The 27414-nt window shown below is 34.6% G+C and overlaps 1 protein-coding gene across 2 annotated transcripts; it reads left to right on the plus strand.

The window, feature by feature from the left end:
* Positions 1–578: 578 nt before the first annotated feature.
* On the plus strand, positions 579–26806 carry LOC115214134 (39S ribosomal protein L22, mitochondrial). Of its 2 annotated transcripts, none has more exons than XM_029783195.2 (7): positions 579–675; positions 3550–3586; positions 5026–5197; positions 7224–7289; positions 10989–11066; positions 16477–16546; positions 26484–26806. In XM_029783195.2, the coding sequence occupies exons 1-7, from the start codon at positions 651–653 to the stop codon at positions 26699–26701; spliced, it is 666 nt and encodes a 221-aa protein (XP_029639055.1). In that variant the 5' UTR covers positions 579–650; the 3' UTR covers positions 26702–26806. The 2 variants fall into 2 exon arrangements, with proteins under 2 accessions (XP_029639055.1, XP_036360872.1); XM_036504979.1 differs by lacking the exon at positions 579–675 and adding an exon at positions 716–755.
* The last annotated feature ends 608 nt before the right edge of the window (positions 26807–27414 follow it).

Here is a 27414-nt window from a genome sequence, read left to right on the forward strand (position 1 = left end):
AAGAGAAAAAGATGTTTTATAAACATATTCTACCAGTATACGAATTTAAAATTTTTTTAGTTACCTAGATACTATGTTAAAAACATAGATTTGCATTATTTACATCAAATCAACTAGAGGTACAAGGAAAATTTGTAAAATATTCCCGGGATTCTCCATTTGAGGTTCCTAGGCTGAACGTAGGCACTCAGTCATCTACACATAAAATACGCAAGCACGCACACATATACATATAAACAGCAACGAAGCATACACACTCTTGTGTATTAACATGATGCACACACCCTTTACAGCAGCGCAAGTTTATCACACCCGCACTCATGCGCGCAAAGACACATACACACATGCGTCGACATACCAACCAATTTAGATAATCACAATTCCGCAGAACTTTGTTAGAGACCGGATTGAATTCTGCAAAAGTAAAAACCAATAAAAAAAAAACATTTTTACTTTTTGTGTGAGGAAGTTTATAAATCGCAACAATTAGATAATCGTCTAGGTTGTAATATTTTTCAAAGAAATATGTTATTCTAAACAGGAAAATCGTAAATAAATTTTCTTATACTTGAAAAAGTAAAGTTTGAAATATATATATTTCGTTACCGACAGAGAATACGAAACTAAAGAATTATTATTGTTGTCAGAAGATGAACATGGCGTGCACACAGCGTGGTAGGGTTTGTTGTTGATAAAAATTACCTTTATTTAGCTTTTCTAATTCCAGATTATGCAACATTTTAATTCGAATGCATGTAATATTCATTTCTTTGGGTGTATTGACAGTTATTCCTGTTTTACATTTCGTTAATGTTTTGCATTGTCTAAAACCCAGTGTGCGGACAGTAAATGTGAAATGAGAAATAGTGTAAATTCTGTCTTTTTCTTATTCCACCACTTGCGCAAAATTAAAATGATGCTTCAAGTTTAAGACTCTTCCAGTATTTATCAAATATATTATTAAATAGATTGAAGGCAGCTAGCCGACAGGATAATTACGGCATTGGAAGAAATGCCTTAAAATCTTAGTTCCGATTGTTTACATTGTATCTTACTAAGGTCAACTTCACCTTTCATTCTGTCGGGGTCGATGAAATGAAAATACCCGCCATCGACTTACCACTTCCACTCAAAATTGTTATTTTGGGGCCTAAATCAGAAGCCATTCTTTAATTGGTTCGTTGTCTTCGATTCTATAGTCTCCTTTGGTAGTCTGTCATTGTTCATCGGTTGGTAAATGTTTGCTATTACAGCCGTCTCCAAAGTCGTATCGGCGGACTTTCGATGTTGCTATAAACTACCTTATGGAGGATGAAAAGGACAAAAATTATTTTTGTCTCCCAAAATTTTAATTTATTTCCTCTCTTAAATTCTGTTGCACATTGTTGAATTTTTTTTTTTCATTATGTTAATCTCGATTAAACGCAAAACCCTCACAACACACACTCACACATTCTTTGTTTTGTCATGTACTGTCCATAATGTTTTTCTTAATGTAATCCCTTTGTAGTCAATATATAAATCATTATTATTATTACAAGTTCCACCGAGGTCGACTTTACTCTCTCTCATCGTTTCCGAGTCGATAAAGTAAGTACCAGTTGAGTACTGGTGTCGACGTAATCGACTAGCTTCCTCCCCACCAAATTTCAGGCCTTGTACCTATAGTAGAAAGGATTATTATTATTATTACCCGACACGCTTGTTTCCCTTTCGTCATTCATTTTGGGTCACCGCCAGCACTCCATTTCCTAATCACATTTTTTTTCTACAGTCAACATCTTGCAACTTGTTCAGCAACCTCATCAATCTTATCAGTGTAGAAAGGTGTGTGAAGGTCAGGGGTACAAGGAAAAAGGACTGGGCCAAATCCTCCCTGTCTAACCCCATTAAAAAAAAGGTCCCTGGCTGGACCAACCTACAGTCATCTATCTTTTATTCTCAGACAAACTATATCCAGGACTAGATTCTAGCCTCCTTCCTTTTTAAAATTATGGGGTAGAATTTGAAGGATATTTGGTTGCTTTTTCTAGCAGGCTGAATGACCATGTAGAGGCCCTTTCACTGACTTACCTTTAAACTTGCTTAAAGTTATTATTTTCTGAAAGTTTCAATCAATTTAGTGGCTTTCTCTTGACATTTCCCACAAGATGAACAAATGTGGTTCACAAACAAGGTTATCATATTTCAAGCTGTGATACCAGTCTTGACTAGACCAAGTAAAACGTTTTTGACTATAGTCACTGTGCATTTATGGAATTTCAAGCCCATGCCTGTATTCTCAGCAAGATTTTTCCTTTCCTCAGCTGTTTCAAGGATATAGTCCATCATTTCATAAGAATATTTATGATTAGTAGAATCTAAATAAAAGCACTTAGATATTTCCACATTTAATTGCCTGCTGTTAGGCCCAGTTTCCAACTGTACAGTGAGCTCAGTTGAGGATCAGTAGTTTATTGTGTTGTGTTCATAGCAAAGATAACTTTCAACAACTTAATACTGTTTGCTGTAAAGAATGTAGGTGCTACATTTCATGACGTTAACCCTTTAGCATTTAAACCAGCCTGCCATATCTGGCCAAATTACTCTTCTTGTTTTATGTTCATACTGGCCACATCCAGCTTCTCATACCTACCCTACATTGCCATTCTAAACATATATGGTCACATTATTGAAATTTTAAAGCTATGAGATGATACATGGTTAATAGAAACAATATATATATATATGTATCAAATGAAATAAAATAAACAAACAGGACACAAAGGATGTCACGGTACACATGTTTCGAGCTTTATAAAACAACTTATTCTTACATCAATGTATAATCGACATATCTGTTATGTCGATTATACATTGATGTAAGAATAAGTTGTTTTATAAAGCTCGAAACATGTGTACTGTGACATCCTTTGTGTCCTGTTTTTCATTTTATTTCATTTGATACATATATCCTCTCACCTCTGCTACTAGCTGGCATATACAGGTGCTTACATTTATCAAGTATTCACCCTGAATTTATTATATATATATATATTACATTTGATAGAGCAATATGAATGCTAAAAGGTTCATTAGTAGGAGCACTGTGTTATAGACAGGTGTTATTAGTTTGCAACATTGAGTTCGAATTCTCCTGTGAATATCTCTTGGAAAGAGATATATTTACTTTCTGCCAAACTGTCTTACTCTAAATTTAACCCTTTAGCATTTAAACCAGCCTGCCATATCTGGCCAAGTTACTCTTCTTGTTTTATGTTCATACTGGCCACATCCAGCTTCTCACACCTACCCTACATTGTCTTCAAGACAATATTTTCAATTGGTGACTCTATAATTATAGGGTTCATACTAATGGTACTGACTGTTAAGTGAAGAAATGTTATATAAAGTAAAAGAAAAGTTAATAAACTATTCTAATGAATATACTTTTTTTAAAAATTATTTTCATTTATCACTCAATTGTATTTGTGTTTTGGTGTTGATTTATAATATCTCTGACTTAGGTTCTTTGTAATTTTTTCTTTTTACTTCTGTACATTTTTTCAGTGTTGTCTCGCTGTGGTCTTCGTACACTTTTTAGCAGGTAGGTATTTAATTTCTTCACATAGATATTTTCTTTTTGTCACTAAATATATGTAGTTATATTATCATTCACAATTCTATTATTACTGTTCTTTTAGGATACCTTTTTACATTAGCATATTTACACAAGGGTATTTTTTTTTACATGCCATTGTAAACAATCATCATCATCATCATCATCATCGTTTAACGTCCGCTTTCCATGCTAGCATGAGTTGGACGATTTTGACTGAGGACTGGCAAACCAGATGGCTGCACCAGGCTCCAAATCTCGATCTGGCAGAGATTCTACAGCTGGATGCCCTTCCTAACACCAACCACTCCGAGAGTGTAGTCATTTAAAAAATTTTGTGCTTAACAGGGTCCAATGAACCATTCATTAGTTTACTTGAAGTTCTAATGGTGCACTCTGACTTTGGAAACTTGTCTGCCAAGATGGATCTGATGGTAGTTTCTGAAAATTTGTTCCCTATTTGACGGCTGAGTACAGAACATTCTTGTTCATTGTGTCTAACCTGGCAACAAGTATTGAGAGGCAGTGTACAAACAAGAATGTACTAGTCATTACAGAACAACATCGTTCATTATGCAGTGGTAGCATTGCTCTAAGTTCTAATAGAGTATAGATTGTATGCATTTCATAGAGCACTGTGGCTACTGCAATATGTATAACATTGCAGAAATGGTGGACTGTCATACTAAATGCCTTAAAGCATCTAGATTCAGCCCATTGTGTATCGAGATCAAATATAATCTAGGTCGATTTGTGTCTTTCATTCGACGGTAGCACATGAAAATAAATATCATTAATGTAGAGTTAGTGATTCAATTGACTACACACTTTTCCTTTTAAAATATTAACTGTGTGTTTAGAAAAGACAGCTGTGAATGTTGTAGAGTAAACCCACTTTGAGCTACTTAAAGCCAATTGCATTTCACTAACTTTTGCTAAAGCCAATTGCATTTCACTCTTGAGAAAGACATCAGTATTAAACAATAGTCTTTTTGCTTAAACAAGAAATCAACATTATGCTATTAGTTGTAGAATCAGGTATCTGTGATGTGATTTTACAAATTTGTTCCATTTCTTAGTTCATCTGTTTACTCTCTTACTTTCTCTTATATTTCTAATATCTTTGAGAAACATATCAGTGCATGTTCCCAGTTTCTTGCTCTATGACTTTTATGTTAAAGGAAACTAATTTATTAGCTGTACAACCCATGGTGTTTAGAATATTTGGTTATCTGCAGAATTATTGGATTTGACAAAAATTGGGGAAATAAGTCAAAATATTTTCCACTGTTAAATAAAATTCAATGTACTATGTTGGATTTTCTTTTTATGGTATTATTGTTTGCAATTTCAGTCTCATCCAAGATTTACAAAGTCTGAATATTTTATCTTGTTTGATGAAATTAAATTAGTCTTTCATTTTTCAGACTTAGTTTGGAAAAGCAAATCTGTGTGCCAACAGCAAATACTGCGTTGAAAATATTGCCTGTACAAACCCAGTCTTTACATACCACAACAGTAAACAATGGGATGAAGTGGGATAAATACAACACTATTGTTTATCCACCAACAAAACCTGGAGAGGAAGAACGGCCTGCTGTAAGTTAAATTTTAAATGAACTCAGTTTTATAGAAGTTCTAATTCAGATCTTGTGCATATTGTTATGATGTGGAATATTTTCCGTTTGCAATAAAAATATTTATTATGATAGTAAGTCGTTTGCAAATGGTTTAAGATTCAAATGGATGATTTCCTGAAAAACTTTTGGCATTAACAGCTCTTGCCCCCTTCTCTCTCTTTATTTATGTAACCCCATTGTGTGTGTGTGTGTATATATATATATATATATATATATATATATATATATATGTATATATATGTATATATATATATTAATAATAACATAGGGTAAAATTAATTAATAATTTTACCAAGTAGTCAGTATGTTAAAAAAACCTTTTTAGGTAAATTATACAAATTATTCTATAATCATATGCATAATTATAATCAGGGGTCAGCTAAGTGCCTCGCCACATACTGAATTAGAAATAGACGCTAATGTCTTTTATAATTATATATATAATTATAGAATATTTTATATATATATATATATGTATGGGTGTATATACACATATATGTGTTTGTGTCTTCTCTTGACTTGGCAATATAGTTGTAAATGAGCCTCATACAATCTTTATTTGCAATCTTCTGTGGAAACATGTCTGGCTATGGAGAAAAATGTTGGGGTTGGTAATAGGAAGGGTATCTTTTTGTTAAAAAAACCTGCCACACCGAATTACCAGACTCACTGTGATAGTATGGAAAAATGATGAGAATGATATATATATATATATATATATATATATATATATATATATATGCATATATATATATATATGCCAAGATGAAATCTGTGAAGACAGTGCAAGTATCACAGCACACAGGAACCAACTGTGTTGCAAGAGGAACCAGGCTGAGAATCAAACTACATTTCCTGGAATTACAGCTGTTGCAAGTCCCAGTCTTATGCCAGAGTAACAGAACAACATCAGGTAAAGTTGTTCCAAGGTAACAAAGAATAAGAGTGCATCCCATTTGATAAGGATGTTGACTCCATCTTGGAAGCAACAGCCAAAGGTGATGTTGACTGTCACATCTAGACAATGACCATCATTATCATCGGTTTAGAAATGGAGAAGCTTGAGTTGGAGGAGAAAAATGCAGTGAAACAGAGCCAGTAAAATCCATTAGCTCAAGCTGGAGCTTCAGAAAAGACATTGGAGTCTGTCGTGTGTGTGTATGCCTTGTGTTTGTTCCCCATTACTTGACGCCTGGTGTCAGTTTGTTCACATCCCCATAATTTAGTGGTTTGGCGAAAAAGACCAAGAGAATGAGTACCAAACTTAAGAAAAAAGAAAAGTAAGTGCTGGGGTTGATTAGTTCAACCCTTCAAAGTGGTGCTGCAGTACAATGACAGACAAGTAAAAGAATATAACATTCTCTGGTACAATATAGCCTAAGGCATTAAATTCTACTTATATTTTCTTTTATCTGTTTATGAAACTCTCAACATCATCCATGGAATATAAATGTGAGATTTGCATTATAATGCCTATTGTAAGATATATTTTTTAAAATTAAAAATACTTCAATTTTGGTTTTATAGCAATTTATTTCTTTGGAATTATGAATCAAAAGCTAAATCAGTCAAAATTAAAACAGAAAGCTCATTTTCTATTTTGGCTATTAATTTATATTACTTGACTTCTTGTGTGGCTTTGAAGTATTTCTCTCTGCAGGAAATAACACATTCTCAAGAATGAGAAGTAAAAGAATAACATTCCCTGGTACAATATAACCTAAGAGATTAAATTTTACTTAAACTTTCTCTTATCTGTTTATGAAACTCACAACATCAATGGAATAAAATTGTGAGAATTGGATTATAATGCCTATCATAAGATATTTCTTATATTTCAATTTTAGTTTTATAGTAATTTATTTCTTAGGAATTATGAATCAAAAACTAAATCAGTCGAAACAGAAAGTTAGCTCATTTTCTATTTTGGGTGTTAATCTATATTGCTTGCTTCTTGTGTAGCTTTAAAGTATTTATCTTTGCAGGAAATAACTCACTCTCGAGAAAATATTAAATACAGTCCATTAAAGATGTGGTACATTGCTTGTATGGTGAGTTATCTTATATTTGCTAAAACTTTCTGAATGTTTTATGTACATAATTATTTCCTTTCTATGAATTAAGACTTGTTTGTCAATTCAAAGAGGCCAGTTTAGCTTGGAGATAAAATAGTTATTTGTCCACTTTCATTGTCAGTTTTTGTTACACGTCAGTCTTCCAAACTGGCATGATGATTTAGATATATGTATATTATTGAACTAATATTAGATGCTTGTATGGCTGTGTGGTTAACAAGTTTATTTCTTAAAACATGATTTTGGGTTCATTCCCACTGCACATCATAGAGTGACTTAGTGGTTAACCCTTTCGTTACTGTATTTATTTTGAGATGCTCTGTGTTTCTTTCAATTACTTTATATATAACAAAGAATTTAGTAAAATGAATTAGTTATCATTCAGCTAGTGTTAGGAACATAAATTGTGACTAAGGTTTGGTGGAAGATTTCAATTTAACACTTATGAAAACAAGACATTTGTACTCGGAGCCAGAGCCGGTTTCAGCCGGGTTGGTAACGAAAGGGTTAAGGTGTCAAACTCATGATTGTAAGATTGTGGTTTCGATTCCTCAATTGAGCGATGTGTTGTGTTCTTGAGAAAAAACACTTCATTTCATGTAGTTCCAGTCTACTTGGTTGGCAAAAATGAATAATCCTGTGATGGACTGGCATCCAGTCCAGGTGGGGAATATATATGCCACAAAAACTGGGAGACCAGCCCTTTGAGCCTATATGACTTGATAAGGATCTTTCTCTTAATCCTATCCCACACGTGTCTTCTACTATAGCCTTAGGCTAACCAAAGCTTTGTGTGTAGATTTGGTTGATGGAAACTGGAAACAGTCCCACATTTGTGTTTACTATCCTCTAACTGCTTTTTCTTTTACTCATGCACACATAGTGTGTTGGTTTGACCAATATTTGTATTGAAATAGCAAAAAGATATGACAAAGGATTATTTATTCTGGGCATATTTAATGCAGTGAGATTAAGAAGTTAATTAGAAAGGCAATAATAGTCCTATTTATATTTCAGTAAGTCCACTCTGCTGAGTGGTTGGTGTTAGGAAGGGCATCCAGCTATAACACCCATACCAAAACAGACACAGAAGTCTGGTGTAGTCTCCTGCCTGGTTAGCTCCTGTCAAACCGTCCAACTCATGCCAGCATGGAAGGCAGGCGTTAAATGATGATGAGTACAATCACAATCATGCTTCACTGATGTCTTATAAGATATACTTCAAGAGTTATCTCCCATATTTTGCTATCCGCTCAGTTGAAGTCGACTCTTGGTTATTCGTTGGATCAGTGTCCTCCAGTCAGTTCTATCCTGGGCCGCTTCTTTCAGATTGGCTATGTCCATTCTGGTATCACTCTTGATGGTTTCAAGCCAGCAGGTTCTTGGTCGGCCTCTTCTTCTCTTGCCACTGACCAGTCCGAGCATGATGTCCTTCTCCAGGGATTTTCTCTGCATATTTTGCAGAACCATTAAGACTAGTGTAATTCATGGAGATTACAGGTAAAACTTTAAGATATATTGGAAGTTTATAGAGAACCACGGAGTACATGAAATGAAATAATATTTTATTTGAAACATTTGATTTATTAGATAGAGTTAAAATTCATAAAAACATTATTAAATGTGAAATTTTAGGAGACATCTCTGAAAGCTATAGTCCTTATTTTATACCTGTCACCTTTTCTACTTTGAGAGTTGTGATCTATTATCTTTCATGTTATGTCAAGAAGTTAACAATCTTAAGTATAGAATGGAATTGAAGAAATAATCCAGGTATAATTATTATTCTGCTGTTTTACAACTGTCATAATAAAGTGTTTAACAAATCATTACTAGCTGTATTCCATTCTTATTTTCATATTAAAGAAAAGGTCATGTAGCTAGACTTGAACCCACAGTCTCAGTGAACATGGCTGTGGATTCTGAAATATTATTACAAATGCAGCCATGCCTAAATTTATAATAATAAGGGGAAAAAATCCCTGTAACTCTTATCTGTTCCATGCCCACTTAAAAAAATTATGCAAATGATGTATACACATATATCATCATCATCATTATTTAGTGTCCGTTTTCCATGCTGGCATGGGTTAGACGGTTTTATTGGAACTGGTAAGCTAGAGAGCTGCCTCAGACTCCAGTCTGTTTTGGTATGGTTTCTACAGTTGGATGCCCTTCCTAAACCACGCCACTGAGTGTAGTGGGTGCCTTTTACGTGTCACTGGCATTGGCCACAACTATGATTTCACTTTACATGTCTTCTCTAGGACAGCAAATCACCAGATGTCTTGGTCACTTGTCATTGCCTCCGTGAGACTCAACATCTGAAGATCATATTTCACAACCTTGTCCCATGTCTTTGTATATATTTGGAAAGTGTTGTATGAGTGCATTTTGCGATAGAATAAGAATTTCTATGTGAACAGAATAGTTTTTATTAAATCTTTGAATGATCTAATGTGAAATTTAATGTTGTGTGCTAGAATATTGCTCTTCTACACCACATTCCATTCCTGCTTTTTCATGTCCCATTCAGAAGACAAATTAAGGTATCTTGCCAATTACTGTTAGTTTTGTCCCTGCTACATTGTTTGATGGATTTGTTGTTGCTGTCATTATTGTTCTTGTTATTATTATGTTTTGGACAGGCAAAGGTTTAACATCTACAGAACTGAAATGAGTATTTATAGATTAACTGAATGGATTGAACAAGGGTTAAACTTAATCTGAATTATTGCAAGATGAAAAACAAATACAAGGAGTTCTGGCCAAAAAAGCATTAGGAAGGTGTCTAATACAAGGAAGCTAAACATAATCAATTGTATCAAATGAAAGTAGGATACAATTAAAAAGATCTAAGTTTATAGTGTAACTTCCAATACAAAGTTTTAAACAACCACAATGTTGAAACGTACATAGGAACAAATGATATAAATCTCTGTGTATCATAATTTCTCCTACATTTGCTGTGTTTATCATAACTAGTAATACTAAGTGTAGTAGTTGCTCAATCATTATACTGGAAACAAACTGGACATTGATAATCTACATGGAGCTCTAAACTTAACTTAACAACAGCAATCATATATCTATTTGTACACACAATATATATGTACTTTATTTGTGGGTTAACAAAGCTACTGATGGTTTTATGTAAGATTTTCACAATTGTTTAAGTGTGCTACATGAAAGTGTTGAGATGACTACTAACACTTACATGTGGCATGCTTGAACAATTGTGAAGGTCACTTTACATGAAACCAATGGTAGTCCTGTACACCCACAAATATCTATCCTCCAATGTGGTATTGAGCACTCATTCTCACTGTTTGATATTAATGCGTGTGTATGTGTGTGTACACACCTATATATATATGAAACGGAAATAAAATATTGAAAATGATACACTAATGAAAATATACATTAAAAAATTTAGAAAGAAAGAGAAACTGATAAATTTAGAAAAATATGTATTGAGAATGTAAAAACATAGATAAAAATCAAAATAAAATTTAAAATTTAAAAGTTAACCCACAAATAAAGTGCATGTATATTGTGCATATATATCACGGACAAGTGAATTATTTTAATACAGAGATGCATTAACATGGTCTAAGGTTGCGTATTTCTCACTATATGATTATTGCTGATGATTTATTCTATTTTACTTGTTAGATCCGAGGAATGTCCATCGATGAAGCCCTGAAGCAGTTGTCATTTTATAAGAGAAAAGGCTCTACTGTTGTGAAAGATGTAAGTTTCTATGCTCTCTCAGAATTGTCACTCACATCTCTTTTCAGTGTGTGTCTTGGCAGTAATTATATGTTGAACATCTAATAAAAGACACATGCTGTCACTAATTCTTATGTAGCCAGTAGCTCTCTTTGTTCCTGCTTACCTGCTTAACCTCTTTACACAGGTATTATTCATATGTATCTAGATAAAATGTGGATAATAATTTCACTGTTTCCATGAACAATAGTCTCAAAGCCCTCTTTCAGTGGTGGTGGGGGCTAATGACCAAGTCTCTTTCACCCACACAAAGATATGATTAAAGAAACAGTCTTACATCACATTCTCTCTCGGCAAGCTACTGTTAAATCTCTCCAAGTTACTATTAATACCCGGCATTACAATACCTAGTTATATCTCAAGTCACCTTGCATATATTTATAGAGGATCTTCGTCGATGCCTCCACCAAATTTGGAAATGGTCTAACGAATGGGACCTGTGTCTGAATGTGTCAAAGTGCTGTCATCTGCCTGTTGGCTCTCCTCCTGCAACTCAACTTGATTTCATGCTGGGTCGTCTGCTGCTGGAGAGGACTGAGCAGGTAAAGGACCTGGGTATCTTGGTGGATTCCTCCTTTTCGCCTTCGGCCCAGTGCGTCCATGCTGCCAACAAAGCACGCGGAGTTCTGTTCTTGATTCGACGGTCATTCGGAATGCTCACAGCAGCCATATTCCTACCGCTCTGTGTCACGCTGGTGAGACCCATATTGGAGTACGGGATTCAAGCCTCTTCTCCTTATCTCCTCAAAGACATACAGCATCTCGAAAGAGTCCAGAAGCTGGCTATCTGCATGGTTCTTGGTCTCAAGAATTTGTCGTATGAAGAAAGGCTGAAGACGCTCGACCTTTATTCTCTAGAAAAATGCCGCCGCCGTGGTGATCTCATTCTTGCTCACAACATCATAAGCGGAAAGTGTAACCTCTCGAAAGAGCAGTTCTTCACTCCTGCTCCGGAGCGTTGGCTGCGGGGTCATTCCGAAAAGCTCTATCTGCGACGATTTCATCTCAATCGAAGGAGAGGGGCTTTCTCTGTCCGGGTTGCGGATCCGTGGAATAAGCTACCGGACAAGATGGTGAAGATGCCGACGACCGCTCGGTTCAAAAATCTCCCTTGACCATAAGTGGCCTGAACTCTTTACATGAACACCACCCTGTACATAACTCCATGTCCCCCTACATGGCCTTGCTTTTTGCTTTTTGAGCCAAAAAATTAACTAACTAACTAACTAACATATATATACCTTCTCAACTTAGGACTGAGTTCCATTCCAACTGACAGATTGTAAGTCGATTTGGTCGTATGTTGGATTCATATTTTTCAACACTATTTTCATTCAAAAAGGTTATAAAAATATAAAACACAAAAATTTAACCTATAGTTATTGTACACTATGTGAAAAATACTCTTCATCTGAAAGTTCTTTTGCCTCACAATCTAGCAATTCGTCTAGATCTATTTCACATTCTAATTCTAGATTGTTTGCAAGTTTAACTATGTCTTCTCTAATAGTATTCACCTTCTTTCTGCCTTCATACTGCCGGATAATCTTCATTTTACAGTCTAAACTGATAGCCTTCCTTGATTTCTTAGCTGGTGCATCTGCAGATGAAAGCATTTTCCTTTTACCAGTCATTTTAGAGGTATTTCAGATACAATTGTAACTAATTCACATGCAACTGATGTTTGAAAGTAACTGAGTGGGTCTGAGGGAGGCCTGCGTTGCCAGATGCTGCCATAGGTATCATGCACACAGCTGTCCAATGTTCAAAAATCGATTTTTTTATTTATTTATTTTTTGTGGTTGTAAGTGCGGATGGTCGTCAGTCGTGGAGAAGGTGTAGTATACAGTTCTGCTGAAAATGCATCCTGAAGTCTAGGCTTCCCCTTCTACTCTAGAAAATACATAAGCTGAATTAGTAACTGACTTGACAAAGGTGAAGCATGACTTAAAATTAGTGTATAGTGCTGCTGTTACACATGCAAGCTAGTGTTTCTAAATTGGGCATGGGTTACTTCAGAATAAAGTGTAACATCATCATCATCATTATTATCGTTTAATGTCTACTTTCCATGCTGGCATGGATTGGACGGTTTGACTGAGGACTGGTGAGCCAGAGGCTGCACCAGCCTCAATCTGGTCTGGCAAAAAATTTTATTCTCTGCTGATGTTAAGAGTGATCTGCAACTTAAAATTTTTAGCACAACTGTTATGGAAACCTCAAGCAAAAGATACTCTTATGCAAAAGGCTACAAGCTACAAGTGATTGAATATGCCAAACAGCATGTCAACAGGGTTGCAGAAAGGCATTTTGGAGCACCACGGATTGAGAAAATGATCTGCTACTGGAAGAAACAAAAGGACCTGTTGAAGCCTGCATCAAGACTTAAATGTAACCTGCATCAGAGCGCAGCTAAGTGGCCAGAACAGGAGCAAGAGATGAATGAGTGGATAGTTACAGAGAGAAATTTGGGTCGTGCAGTATCAATAAAAATGATTATTAATGAACCAAAAGTGAGTGCAGCCCGAGGTCTGGATGATGGCACATCAAGCTGGTGTTAGATTTATGAAGAGGCACGGACCGGCAATGCAAATGAAAACAAGAATAGAACAAAAAATGCCTCAAGATTATGATAACAAAATGATTGAATTTCACTGGTTCATAATCAGTGCAAGAAAAGAGATTGACTACGAACTGGGTCAGATCTGAAACATGGATGAAGTATCACTAACATTTGATGTGGTATCAAATAGAACAAGTGGATGCTAAAGGGTCCAAAACCGTAAGTGTAAAGACATCTGGACATGAGAAAACCCATTATATTGTAGTACTACCATGTTGTGCTGATGGAACAGAACTGCCACCACTGCTTATTTTCAAGAGGAAAACTTTACCAAAAGATACAATTCCACATGGAATTTTTGTTTATGTCCACCCAAAGGGGTAGATGGATGAAGAGGGTGTGAAGCTAGATAAGGTCTGGTCAAGGTGTTCTGGTGATCTTAAAATACCATCCCTTGTGTGGGATCAGTTTTGTGCCCACAAAACAATTGAAAATGAGAATGACAGTGATCCCTGCTGGTTTAACAAGCCAATTATTAGGTCGTCAAGTATGAAATTTGTAGAAAAGGGAAAAAGTTTGCCAATGTTTTATAAATACAAGGAATAGTTTTATTCATCAAAGTAGGCACTCATATTGTCAATACACTTTTGCCATTTCATCAGTAGCTTGTCCAGCCAGGAACTGTAAAAGCCTGGCAATCTAGAGTCAATAAAATCTTGGAAGGCCTGTTTTACAGCATTGTCGTAATTGAATTTTTTTCCTATCAAAAAGTTATCCAAATTCTGGAAGAAGTGGTAGTCAGTGGGGGCAAGATCCGGTGAGTATGGTGGATGATGGAAAACTTCCAACTCCAATTCCTGTAGCTTCACCAATGTCATTTTTGCAATGTGTGGTCTGGCGTTGTCTTGCAATTAAATAGGAGTGGATCTGCTGACTAATCTAGGCTGTTTTTTTGTAAGTTTCTGCATCATTTGGTCCAGTTTGCTGCAGTATACTTTGGCCGTGATTAATGAGCCAGGTTTAATGAAATCATAATGGATCACACCTGCGCCAGACCACCAAACACACACTGTCAGCTTCTTTTGATGAACCTTGCTTTTTGTGACTGTGTTTTGGTGGCTCATCTTTGTCCGACCATTGTGCTGAATGTTTATGGTTGTTGTATTAGATCTATTTCTCATCACATGTTACACTTCGATTCAAAAATGATTTATTTTTGTGACGAGAAAGTAGCATAATGCAGGCTTCCAAACGTTGCTGTTTCTGATTCTCATTGAGTTCATGTGGAACCCACTTATCCAACTTTTTCACTTTACCGATTTGAACTAGGTGAGTCAATATTGTTTGCTTGCTAACACCAAACAACAACGATAATTCACGGGCACTTTGAGATGGATTTGACACGACAGTGGCTTTCAGTTTGTCATTATCCACCTTTGATTCTGGTCGACTGCATTGCTCATTTGTGAAGTCAAAGTTACCAGAATGAAATTTTGCAAACCAATTTGATACTGTCTGCTATGTATGTAATAACATTAGAATTAAATATTCCATTAGCATTCCGAGGTGTCTGTGATGCTGTATTTCCAAGAAAGAACTCATATTTCAAAACTATGAATTTTCGATTCATTGCAATTGATCAATGAAATGACAGTATATTATGTTCAGAGATACTGAAAAAAATTAATTTTTAGACTGAACCCTTCAATAGTTGTTTGATGCTGGTAGAAAAATATGCTTTCCATCATACGTATTTAAACCAAACAGTCAAATTTGGAAAGTTTCTTGGTTGTTGGGAGGTACATCCCACATCTGAATCCATCCTTGTCATAGTGTAGTTTCAGTATTACAGTGGGTACATAACGGTAGTCGTAAACTTTGAGAGTAAACTTACCATACCATGGCTCTGTACTGATGGTCCCACAAAACAAATTGGTAAGGTAGGTGAGTGCTGCCTTTCGGTAGTTTTACAGATTGCAAGTGTGGGGGTCACAACAGGAGACAGTCACAGTTAGCCAACATAAGGTATAGCGCAAATAGGTGCTAGACGAACAGCCAGAATAAATGCTAGGAACATTTTAAGTGGTGTGCTGGAGGTTACAGTGATTTTTTTTTCATTATATCTGTAAGAGTAACAAGACTTGATATGCCAGGACCTTATTTTTATGTTTATTATTTATTTTTTCAAATTTTTGGTTGTCAAAATTAGGGTGCATCCTCAAGGATGAAGCGTCTTCGATGCCAGGAAATGCACTAATCTATAAATCTTCATCTCATTTCTGCAGATGGTTAACCGTTTCCTGTCCAAAGCATTTTCATAAGTTTGCCCTAAACATCCATGAATGTTTCCATGCTTTTAGTAGCCCTTGTTTCATACATTCTGAATAATAAAAAGCTTTCCTTTCATAACTCCCAAGCTACTCTGGTGGTTGAAAAAAATTGGTTATGTGTGGCATAACTGATGCATGAACGTTAGGGAGATATGTCCTGCATATCACATTTTATACACAGGACATGCAAAGGATTAACTAGCCCTTAAATACCTATTAGTATATATTTGCTTCTTTTAACATTTTATGTATGAGTTTCTTTTCTGGAGATGGTTCTGGAAGTTTGATAACTATATAACCTTTGTAGATAGCCATGAAAATAAGTCCACTGAAAAAAGAAATAGGGAAGAGCTCTGTAGGACATTATTCAGTGACATTAATTATGTTTCAAATGCTTCAGCTATCCAGTTATAAAAGTCTTGTTTAAAAATGGATGTTATGGTATTTATTTTCATTTATTTTTTTTTATTCTCTGCAGGTTCTTTTAGAAGCTCAGGAAATGGCCATCCTTGAGCATGGAGTTGAATTCAAATCTAATTTATGGATAGGTGAGAGCGATTGTTTATCAACAATGATTTTTTTCTTCTTTACATCAGTTTCTGCCCAAACAGTGTTTGAATAAAATAACTAAAGTCTGTGCTTATTCTAGAAACAACCTATCTAGTATTTATGTCTTGGGTTGGAGTGTTAATCATTTTTTAAGATGATTTGAATCCAACGATAATATTGTTTTAATTTGTTTGTCTTCAGGAAACATAAACAGATTCAGTTGGGTCAATATACTGTACTTTTGTATATATTAAATGTCTAAAAAAAACCCAAAAAACAACAACAAATTACTAGTAGGCATTCATTTAATTTTAGCATGAGACTTTATAAATGATATAATGAATTTATTGATCTCTTTTTACCTTTTATCATTATGCCTGCTTCCGTTTATATTTTAGGTACATCAACATCAAAATAAATATCAAATGGAAATTGTAGTTGTGATACCTGTGCTGGTGGCATGTAAAAAGCACCATCCGAACGTGGCCGATGCCAGCGCCGCCTTGACTGGCTTCTGTGTCGGTGGCACGTAAAAACCACCAGTTGATCATGGCCGCTGCCAGCCTCCCCTGGCATCTGTGTCGGTGACACATAAAAAGCACCCACTATACTCACGGAGTGGTTGGCGTTAAGGAGGGCATCCAGCTGTAGAAACACTGGCAGATCAGACTGGAGCCTGGTGCAGCCTCCTGGCTTCCCAGACCCCAGTCAAACCATCCAACCCGTGCTAGCATGGAAAACGGATGTTAAATGATGATGATAATGATCAGTGACAGCAAAATAGATAATTATATATTTAGGTTATTAAATAAAAATGGTGTTTATTTGGTTTTATAAAATTTATTATCAGGCTATTATAACTGAACTTTCACTTGTAGTTTGAATTAAAAATTCAACTTGTAAAAGTGATATTTGTTATTCAGATTATTGATAGCACCTGATACATGATACTTATTTATCAGGTAACTTATTGCAATCAAGAAATAATAAGTTAATTAATTGTAAGATAATTCTGTTGCATGTTCTGGAAATTCAGACATCCTAGATAAATAAGTGTAGCTAAACTTTAAGAAGTACAAGTGAGATTTTTTAAGAAGGTGATTAAGGGCTAGACATGATGCATAAAGATGAAGGCAGTTTTCTGGGATGCTGTATTAGAGACTAGGTTTTGAGCCCTCACCACCACTACTAAAAGAATGCACAGTAATGTTTTGAGTTAATTTGTTCCTGGAGACCACTCATATGGTGGAAACTCATAAAGCAGAGCAATAATTTCCCATGGTAGCAATGTTATAAATTGTAATTCATTTCCAGAATAATATCTTTCCTATAAAATTTATAATACTTGTAAATGAATGGCAATAAAACAACAGTAGAATGGAATGAGTATTTTATGTAAAGTAAAAAGAATGTCAAGATCACTCATAATTAAAAATATTATTATAATCGTTTTCTGAATCACTTTCACTCGCACTAGACTTGCACACACCATCACTTGTAGACGCATTTACTGATTCATGAGCACTTGTAGACAAGTTTAGTGTTGTTTGCTTAGAAGTTTTTTTTCGCTCTCTATAAATTTGTTGGTAACATACAGAAACATTTGTTATGGTACTAGAAACTTTTTCATGTCATTCAAAATTTGGATCTTGCGCTTGAAAAACAGAACTCATAAACCCAGTGTCTCGTAAAGCAGGTCCTTGTAAAGTGCTGTATTACTATATGCACATGGCTGCTATTGGAGTGAATGCAATTAGTTAGCTTGGGTCAACAAACTTGGTCAGTCCTGAATTAATAATCTTGAAGAACAAAAGAGCATCACTTATTAAAACAACTGCTTCAAAATGCTTGCATGAGCATTATAAAATACAAACAACCCATGCTGTGAAAAGTTTGGTGATAAGGAATACCATTCAGCAACACAGCTATAAGCACCATGACAAGCAGGAAGAAATGAGTAGAGATATAGTGCTGACTCTTTAGTTTTGTTGGCAACAATTTCTCTAGTGTTTATCTTCTCTCTATATATAAACGGCAGTTTGTCTGTGTGTGTTTCTGTGTGTCTGTTTGGTTGTACCCTCACTCTGACCACGGCTTTCAACCGATTCTGATGAAACTTGACACACACATAGCCCAATGTCATAATTCAAAACTAACGCAGCGAAAATTTTGAAAAGTTCCCCCAGTTCTGAAAAAAATCGATAAATTCGACATGGGGTCGAGAATTAGAAACACAAACCACAGACTGTCATGGGGACGCAACTCCACCTTTTTAACTCTCAAAAAAAATTTACCATCATTTTTTTCCCATTTTTTTGCTATATTTTGGCTATAACTATCTAAAAATGCTTTATAGTTATTTCCCTTACAAACCCGAGCAACGCCGGGCGATACTGCTAGTGCCATAATAAAATGCACTTTGTCTGAGTTTTTACTCTTTAACATTCAAATTACTCTGTAGAATGTATTGCTTATTTATTCTCATTGTTTGTGAATTAATCATGCAGTCTCATAGCTTCAAGATTTTGGTAACGTGGTTGTTTATTTATTTAGAATAATAGACATTATAGAGTGGATGTGAGAGGCTGGATATAGCTGGTTTAGTCATAAAACAGGTAGAATATTTGGTCTGGACATGACCCGTAAAATGGTCTGTGATAGAAAGTGTCTCCAGATGGTAAAAATTATGACCAAAATAACCTGGTAAACAACAAATTTGGCCTGGTTTTCAAGTTACTGTGTCAGATGATGAAGGTCTGTAACATGTGGCAAGGTACACAGGGACAAATGCCAGCATGGGAAAACAGTTGGCATGATGATGACATTGACTACAATGATAATGTTGGTAGTTATTGTTGTTCTCCTCCAAGTTTACAACTCAGGTGGCATCCTGCAATTCTATATAAGAAACAATAGTCAAAATTATATGTTAGCTGGAAATAGTTGTTGTGTTTCTTTCCAGAGACAATTATATCAGTTATTACCTTACAGGGTATTGGTTGGCCTGGGGCTCTAGTAGAAGACACTTGCCCCAAGATGTCATGCAGTGGGACTGAACCTTATACTATGTGGTTGCAAAGAAAGTTTCTTAGTCACAGAGCCATGCCTGTTCTTACATAGGTAATAATAATAATGATTTCAAATTTTGGCACAAGGCCAGCAATTTTGGAGGAAGGAGTAAGTCAATTACATCGACCCCAGTGCTTTACTGGTATTTATTTTATCGACCCTGAAAAAAGAGAAGTTAACCACGGCAGTTTTTGATCTCAGAATGTAATGATGCACGAAATGCCACTAAACATTTTGCCTGGCATACTAATGATTTTGTCAGCTTGCCGCTTTGATGGTGATGATGATGATTTCAAATTTTGGCACCAGGCCAGCAATTTTGGGGAAGGAGTAAGTTGATTGCATTGACCACAGTACTCAACTGATACTTATTTTATTGACCCCCCAAAAGGACAAAACGCAAAGTTGACCTTGGTGGGATCTGTACTGGTGGCACGTAAAAAGCACCATCCGATTGTGGCCGTTTGCCAGTCCCGTCTGGCACCTGTGCCGGTGGCACGTAAAAAGCACCCACTACACTCACGGAGTGGTTGGCATTAGGAAGGGCATCCAGCCGTAGAAACATTGCCAGATCAGACTGGGTCTGGTGCAGCCTTCTGGCTTCCCAGACCCCAGTTGCACAGTCCAACCCATGCCAGCATGGAAAGCGGACGTTAAACGATGATGATGATGATGATGAATGTGAAGATGGACGAAATGCCACTAAGCATTTCACCTGACATGCTAACGATTCTGCCAGCTCGCCTCCTTAACAATAATAATCATCATCATCATCATCATCATCACCACCACCACCAATATAGGTGCAGTATGGTTAAAAAGCTCATGTTGCTAGGCTTTGGCTTCACTGCACAGCATGTTGGGCAAGTTTCTTTGATTACAGCCCCAGATAATCATTGTCTTTTGAGCGAATTTGATAGAAAGAAACAATGTGGAAGCCCATCATGTGTGTGTGTGTGTATGTATATGTGTGTGTGTATGTATATATGTGTGTATGTGTATGCATGTGTGTGTTTGTCTCTGCCACTGCTTATCAACTGGTGTTGGTTTGTTTACATTCCTGTAACTTAGTGGTTCAGCAACGGAGACCAATAGAAAAAATAATAATAATAATACATTGTGTACAGTGCTCAGGTGCACTACAACTAATCTAAAGTGTATGTATAGTACATAGGGTAATGTACAAGCATCAGGAAAAGAACAGTGCATGAGTCATGACATGCACATATGTGTATGAGTATGGAAGGGGGCCAATCTGGTGTAGTTTTGGCAGATTTCGGAAAGCATGAGGGCCTTAAAGGATGCAGTGTCATGGCAGTCAACAACTGACGCAGGCAGTTTGTTCCATGCTTCAGCAACTCTGAGCGTGAAAAAATGTTTCCGAAAGTCATGGGAGCTGTGTTGTTTTCTGACTTTGTAGGCATGTCCACGTGTGTTGGACACATGGAGATCAAAAAGGTGTTCAGTGTTGTTGTTGGTGAGGTGGTTGATAACTTTGTGGGTGTTTACCAAGTCCATCACCAGACACTGGAGCTTCAGTGAATCCATGCCCAGGGAAACAAGGCGCTCAGAGTATGGTAGGTATCTGATGGAGGGTATGCGTTTGGCTGCATGTCTCTAAACAGATTCCAGGAGGTCAATGTTCTGAGCAAGATAGGGGTTCCAAACTGATGATGCGAATTCCAAGTGTGGTCGTACCATAGCTGTATACAGCTTTAAATAGATGGCTGGAGAGTGGCTAACAAAAGTCTTGCTGAGTGATGCCAAGATACCAAGTATCTGACTTAAAAGTTAGGGTTAGTTTCTTCAACTAAACCCTTTAAGGTGGTTCCCCAGTATGGCTTCCGGTCAATGACTGAAATAAGTAAACAATAAAAGAATATGCGTAAGAAAAAACAAAAACAAGTTAACTCGCAGAGCAACATTCCTTGTAACAGATTTGAACTTGTAGTAAAGGACCCTATGATAGAGCACTTTAACCACTCTACCACCATGTCTCTATTTTATTGCAATGGGGGAAGTGTTCGTCACCTGTAACAGCAGTTGGCACTAATACAAATTATGAACAAAAACTGCTTTACGTCTTTATCTCTCTCAACACCTGTTCAATAGTCTATTACTGCCTGAAGTTGATAATGGCATCTCTTTATAATGACACTTGGATTACTGGAATTAGTAGCATAGCAGATTAGCATTTAGCTTTATTTAATTGATTGAATGATTATTGTTGTTGTGAGCTGGCTTGTGCTCGAAATATATTTACATTGTACCTGTTTGTGTATGTATATGCGTGGCAAGTGAGAGGGAAAGAGAGAGAGAGAGAGACACACACACACACACAATATCTGCATTTGAATGTTATTGAGACGGATGCAAAATATCAACAACTTACAGAGCGGCTTGGGATTAACAGAAAATATACATTTGGAAATTTCAATTTATTTTTTAACTTTTACTTGTTTCAGTCATAAGACTGTGACCATGCTGGGGCCCTGCCTTGAAGAATTTTTAGTTGAATGAAATTGACCCTGGTACATATTTTTAAGCCAGGTACAAAAGCACACCAAGTGGTGGTGGGAGACAAACACAGACACTAATGCATATATATATATATATATATATATATATATATAAAAAAGGAAATGAAGAAAATGCTGACAAAATAATTTAAGTAAGGGAGAGTGTATTTAATTAGGTGAAAGTTCTTTTTACCGGTTGCGCATTTGTTATGCTTATCAAAAGATATTTTTTTAAGAGAGATAGAGTTCCTTTCTGATAGATTTTTTTTCTCTTATCTGACTTTATGTTGGGTTTGCTGTCTCTTATATGTGAAAAAAGAGGCTCCAGAGTTGTTTAAGATTTGCTTGGTTTTGCGCCTAAGATTTCTTGTGGACAATGGTCAATACAATTTTGATTGGTCATTATAAAGGGGTCACGTGAATGTTTGAATGGAAGTTGGTGTTGGGGTAAGAAAATAGGCTCCAGAGATGTTAAAATTTGGCTAGTGTCGCGCTTAAAATTTCTTATTGGTCATAATAAAGAGGTCATGTGGATGTGGTCATAATAGAGAGGTCACGTGAATGTTTAGAATGAATGATGGTGTGGGTGGTGTATGGAGTTTTCGAAAATAGCATTGTTGAAAATTCTTATTGTTCAGGCTGGTCAGTAGACATCATGTGGATATTTTAAAAAGCTTTTTAGTGCATAGTTAAGGAGTGTATTTTCCGCCTGACTGCATTTGAGCTGGATGAGTGTCCATAGCTTGCACTTGGTGCATCTTATAGAGTTTCTACCTACACCTTTTTTACAGATCGAGCAGGGCCATCTACCTGAAGGCGTTTGTGACTTGTCTACTTTCCTACTTATTAGGACTTTGGTTTTGGCTAGATTGATTTTGAGGCCCTTCGATTCTAGACCTTGCTTCCACACCTGAAACTTCTCCTCCAGTTCTGATAATGACTCAGCAATTAGAGCAAGATCATCAGCATAGAGGAGCTCCCAGGGGCATCCTGTCTTGAATTCCTCCGTTATTGCCTGGAGGACTATGGTAAATAGGAGGGGACTGAGGACTGAACCTTGGTGGACCCCAACCTCTACCCGGAATTCTTCACTGTACTCGTTGCCAACCCTCACCTTACTAGCAGCGTCTCTGTACATGGCTCGCACAGCTCTAACTAACCATTCATCTATCCCTAGTTTCCTCATTGACCACCAGATAAGGGATCGGGGAACCCTGTTGAAGGCTTTCTCCATGTCAACATATATCCAATATTCTGCTAGTGAAGTACCCAACAAAGTTAATACATAAATGTTAAGGATTGCGATGCAATCAATTCATTTACTGTATTATATGGGCAAAGGTAAAATGATTTACCACAAATTACTAATACAAGATAAGAAAATGGAGAAATACATCTAAATCAAATATCAATTACCAGATAATACTCAATCACATACTTTATTAAACCACCACATAAGAGACTGTAGGGTTAAACATAAAAAAGCAGAACAAATCAGTGTACATAAAGGAATGTACATAAAAAAGTGTACATAAAAGAGTAATGTTGTATAAGTAGAATATATATAAAAAAGAGAATATAATATACTTATATTTATATTTATATTTACTTATATTTATATTCTCTTTTTTATATATATTCTACTTATTATACAACATTACTCTTTTATGTACACTTTTTTTATGTACATTCCTTTATGTACACTTATTTGTTCTGCTTTTTTATGTTTAACCCTACAGTCTCTTATGTGGTGGTTTAATAAAGTATGTGATCGAGTATTATCTGGTAATTGATATTTGATTTAGATGTATTTCTCCATTTTCTTATCTTGTATATACAAATATATATATATATATATATATATATATATATATATGTATGTATATTTTTATATTTATATATTATTTTATTTATTAATTAATTAATTTATTTTTAAAATTTTTTATATATAAATATCAAAAGTATTAAAAGTTTAATAAAAGATAAAGTGTAAAACACTACGATCGTTTCATGGCTGTACCAATTCGAATAACAATAATTTAAATTCCATTAATAATTCGAGTTATGGTTACAGTCAATTTTCAGGTTAATTGAAATATTTAAAAAATAATCACAAATATTTAAACAATATTTTTAAGATATAAATAATATAATAATTTTATTTATAATAAACTCTATTATCAAACTAGAAACTTAAAACTTAACAATTATGATTATATCAAAATCAATTATAATGTTAAATATTAATTTTAATTTTTAAGGTAAGAAACCCACCAATAATCTAATATCGGTAATAGTCTATATCTAATTACATAAATATTTAAAAAAAAAAAAAATGACTATTATATATAAATTATCAATGAAAATATATAAATGTATATAAATATTATAATTAAGATCTAAAATAATCTCTATAAATAAATATATATGCACATATAATAAAGACCTAATAAATTAATTTTTCATATTTAAAGATGAAATAGCTAATTTCAAAAATACAAACAAACAAACTTAAACGAACTTTCGGAAATCTTATTTAAAATACTTATAGAAATAATCAATTCGTAGTTATATAGTATCGAATAAATACTATAAATATATTTATCAATGGGAATAAACTAGCGAATATCAATTTAAAAAGACAATAACTAAGTTATGCTATTAAGTTAGACATGGCCTCGACCAATCTTTGGTCGAAACATATCTAAGTTTATCTAATTTTAATTATAAGAAATTTAAAACTACAATTAATACTATTAATACATGTATATACATAAACCTAACTTTAGACAACTCGTATACTTACTATCAAACAACAAAACTATCGCTAAGTAATATCTTACGAAAATAAACTTAAATTTAATATCTAATAATATAGAAAATTACGATAATTAGATCATTACATAAACAACGATATTTACATAAGAAAAATATTATTACACCAAAGACTTATAAAATATTAAAATTTACAATTTAAAGATCTTAAATATAAATAAATACTTATCTTAGCGAGGTTTTGTAATGAACTAAAATTTTGAATCGGAAAACGTCTTTACAGCGTTTATAAGAATACTCGTGGAATTACGTTATTAGCAAAAAAAGAATAAATTGTTGAAGAATTCATTAAGCGTGAGGAACAAATACGCTTTATCAATGAAGATTGTGAATGGGAACATTAATGGTTTATCAATAAGTGTAAATAGAATGAAGTCACAAATAAAGAATAAAATCACTCTATACTATAAGATTTATTAATGAAATAACTATGATAAATAATACTTAATACAGAATAAATTAAATAATTTAAATGATTAAAAACCACTAATTATTAAATATACACTAAAAATCTTATATGATTAATAAATATATAAAAAAAAGTTGTTTTTTTTTATAGTAACCCCTCAACGTACTATAAAGTCTTTCCCAATGCTCTTATAATTATAAGCTAAAATTAGTGATCATTATCAAAAACTCTAAAATACTTATCAAAATTTGCGGTATAACTATACATACGTATACATATATATATAAATATACATACATATATATATATATATATATATATATATATAATATATATATATATAAACATATATATATACACACATACACATATGCACACACATACATGTACATACATACAATACTCAATATATACACATACACATATATACACACACCCACAAATAAATGTATATACATATATATACACGCACATCAACCTATACACATATATACATACACACACAAACACATATATCATATAAATAAATACATATATAAATGTCTATATTCATACTTCAATACAAATATATATATATATATATATATATATATATACATATATTCATATATATAAATGTACACATACACGTATAAGAGGAGTGCGTATATTTGGGTTGATAATACATGGTAGTTACAGATGAATGTCCCTTCATTTAAACAGTGTTAGTCATTTCTGCATAAACATGTTTGGCTATGGGGACATATTACCTTCCTTGGAAACAGATGGTGACCAGAAGGGCATCCAGCTATAGAAAATCTGTCTCAGTAAACTCTGTCCAACCCATGTAAGCATGGAAAAGTGAATGTTACAATGGTATTGATTGTGTAGGGTAAATAATTTATTTATGATAACAGGAAAAAAAATATTATACTTATGCAGGTTGAAATTAAACCAGTATTCTTAGTTTGAATTGAAATTTCACTGAGGAACCTATGTAAATATTTGATCATCTGTGTAAAAATTTTACCCAAAGCATTTTACTTAGAATGTTCTGTAAATATGTATGGCTTCATAAAATGTGTTAACAGTTCTTATGTAGTTTTCTCCTTTTTTCAATTTCAGCTGATGCTAATGCAACAAAAGGTGTAGTTGTGAAAGGTTTGCGGAAACACAGAGGCCCTCGATATGGCGTAGTACATTACAAATATTGCAATTTTTTCGTACGCTTAAGGGAAGGCTCACCACCAAAACACTACTACCCAGTAGAGGAAACAGGATACGAGAAACTGCAAAATTACCTGACTGAACAGAGAAAACGCAGAATTATATTTTCTCTTTAAATATTTAAAATAGTAGCTATCAAATTATTTTCAACCAAAATATGAACACATTCTTTTGAATTGTATTTGTTTCACTGCCTAAATATAACTATATTAATGAAATTATTATTTGTTGATGATAATTTTTTTTTTACCTCTTTATGGGATGTTGATTGAGATGATTTTACAATCATTTATGAGAGTTCCATTTGGTTTCGACATTGAAATAAGTGTCGGTAAAAATATTGATGTATTTGCAAGAAGAAAGGATTCTGTTGTAAAACTTCAGCTAACCAATACACACAGAACACACAGAACAATGAATTGTTTTCAATTAGATTTTGGTTTTCTACACTTCTAATTTTTGGATCACATCACTACACTCATGGAGTGGTTGGCGTTAGGAAGTGCATCCAGCCGTAGAAACATTGCCAGATCAGACTGGGCCTGATGCAGCCATCTGACTTCCCAGACCCCAGTTGAACCGTCCAACCCATGCCAGCATGGAAAGCGGACGCTAAACGATGATGATGATGATTTTAATAACAGTAAATGTTTATGTATTAACCCATTAGCTTTTAAATTGACCATATCTGACCCCAATATTCTACATGCTTTATGTTCAAGCAGGACAGATTTGCTTTCTCACATCTACCCTACAATGACTTTCTGAAAACTAAATAATCACATCATCAAAATCTGAAAGCTACAAGATAATGTATGATTAATTTAAA

Source organism: Octopus sinensis, linkage group LG7 (assembly GCF_006345805.1).
Source record: "Octopus sinensis linkage group LG7, ASM634580v1, whole genome shotgun sequence".
In the NCBI taxonomy this organism is placed as follows: domain Eukaryota; kingdom Metazoa; phylum Mollusca; class Cephalopoda; order Octopoda; family Octopodidae; genus Octopus; species Octopus sinensis.

Coding starts and splice junctions, on each gene's coding strand:
- LOC115214134 (XM_029783195.2), top strand. CDS start 651: ATGAACATGGCGTGCACACAGCGTG. Junction 676..3,549: donor CATGGCGTGCACACAGCGTG/GTAGGGTTTGTT, acceptor ACATTTTTTCAG/TGTTGTCTCGCTGTGGTCTT. Junction 16,547..26,483: donor CAAATCTAATTTATGGATAG/GTGAGAGCGATT, acceptor TTTCAATTTCAG/CTGATGCTAATGCAACAAAA.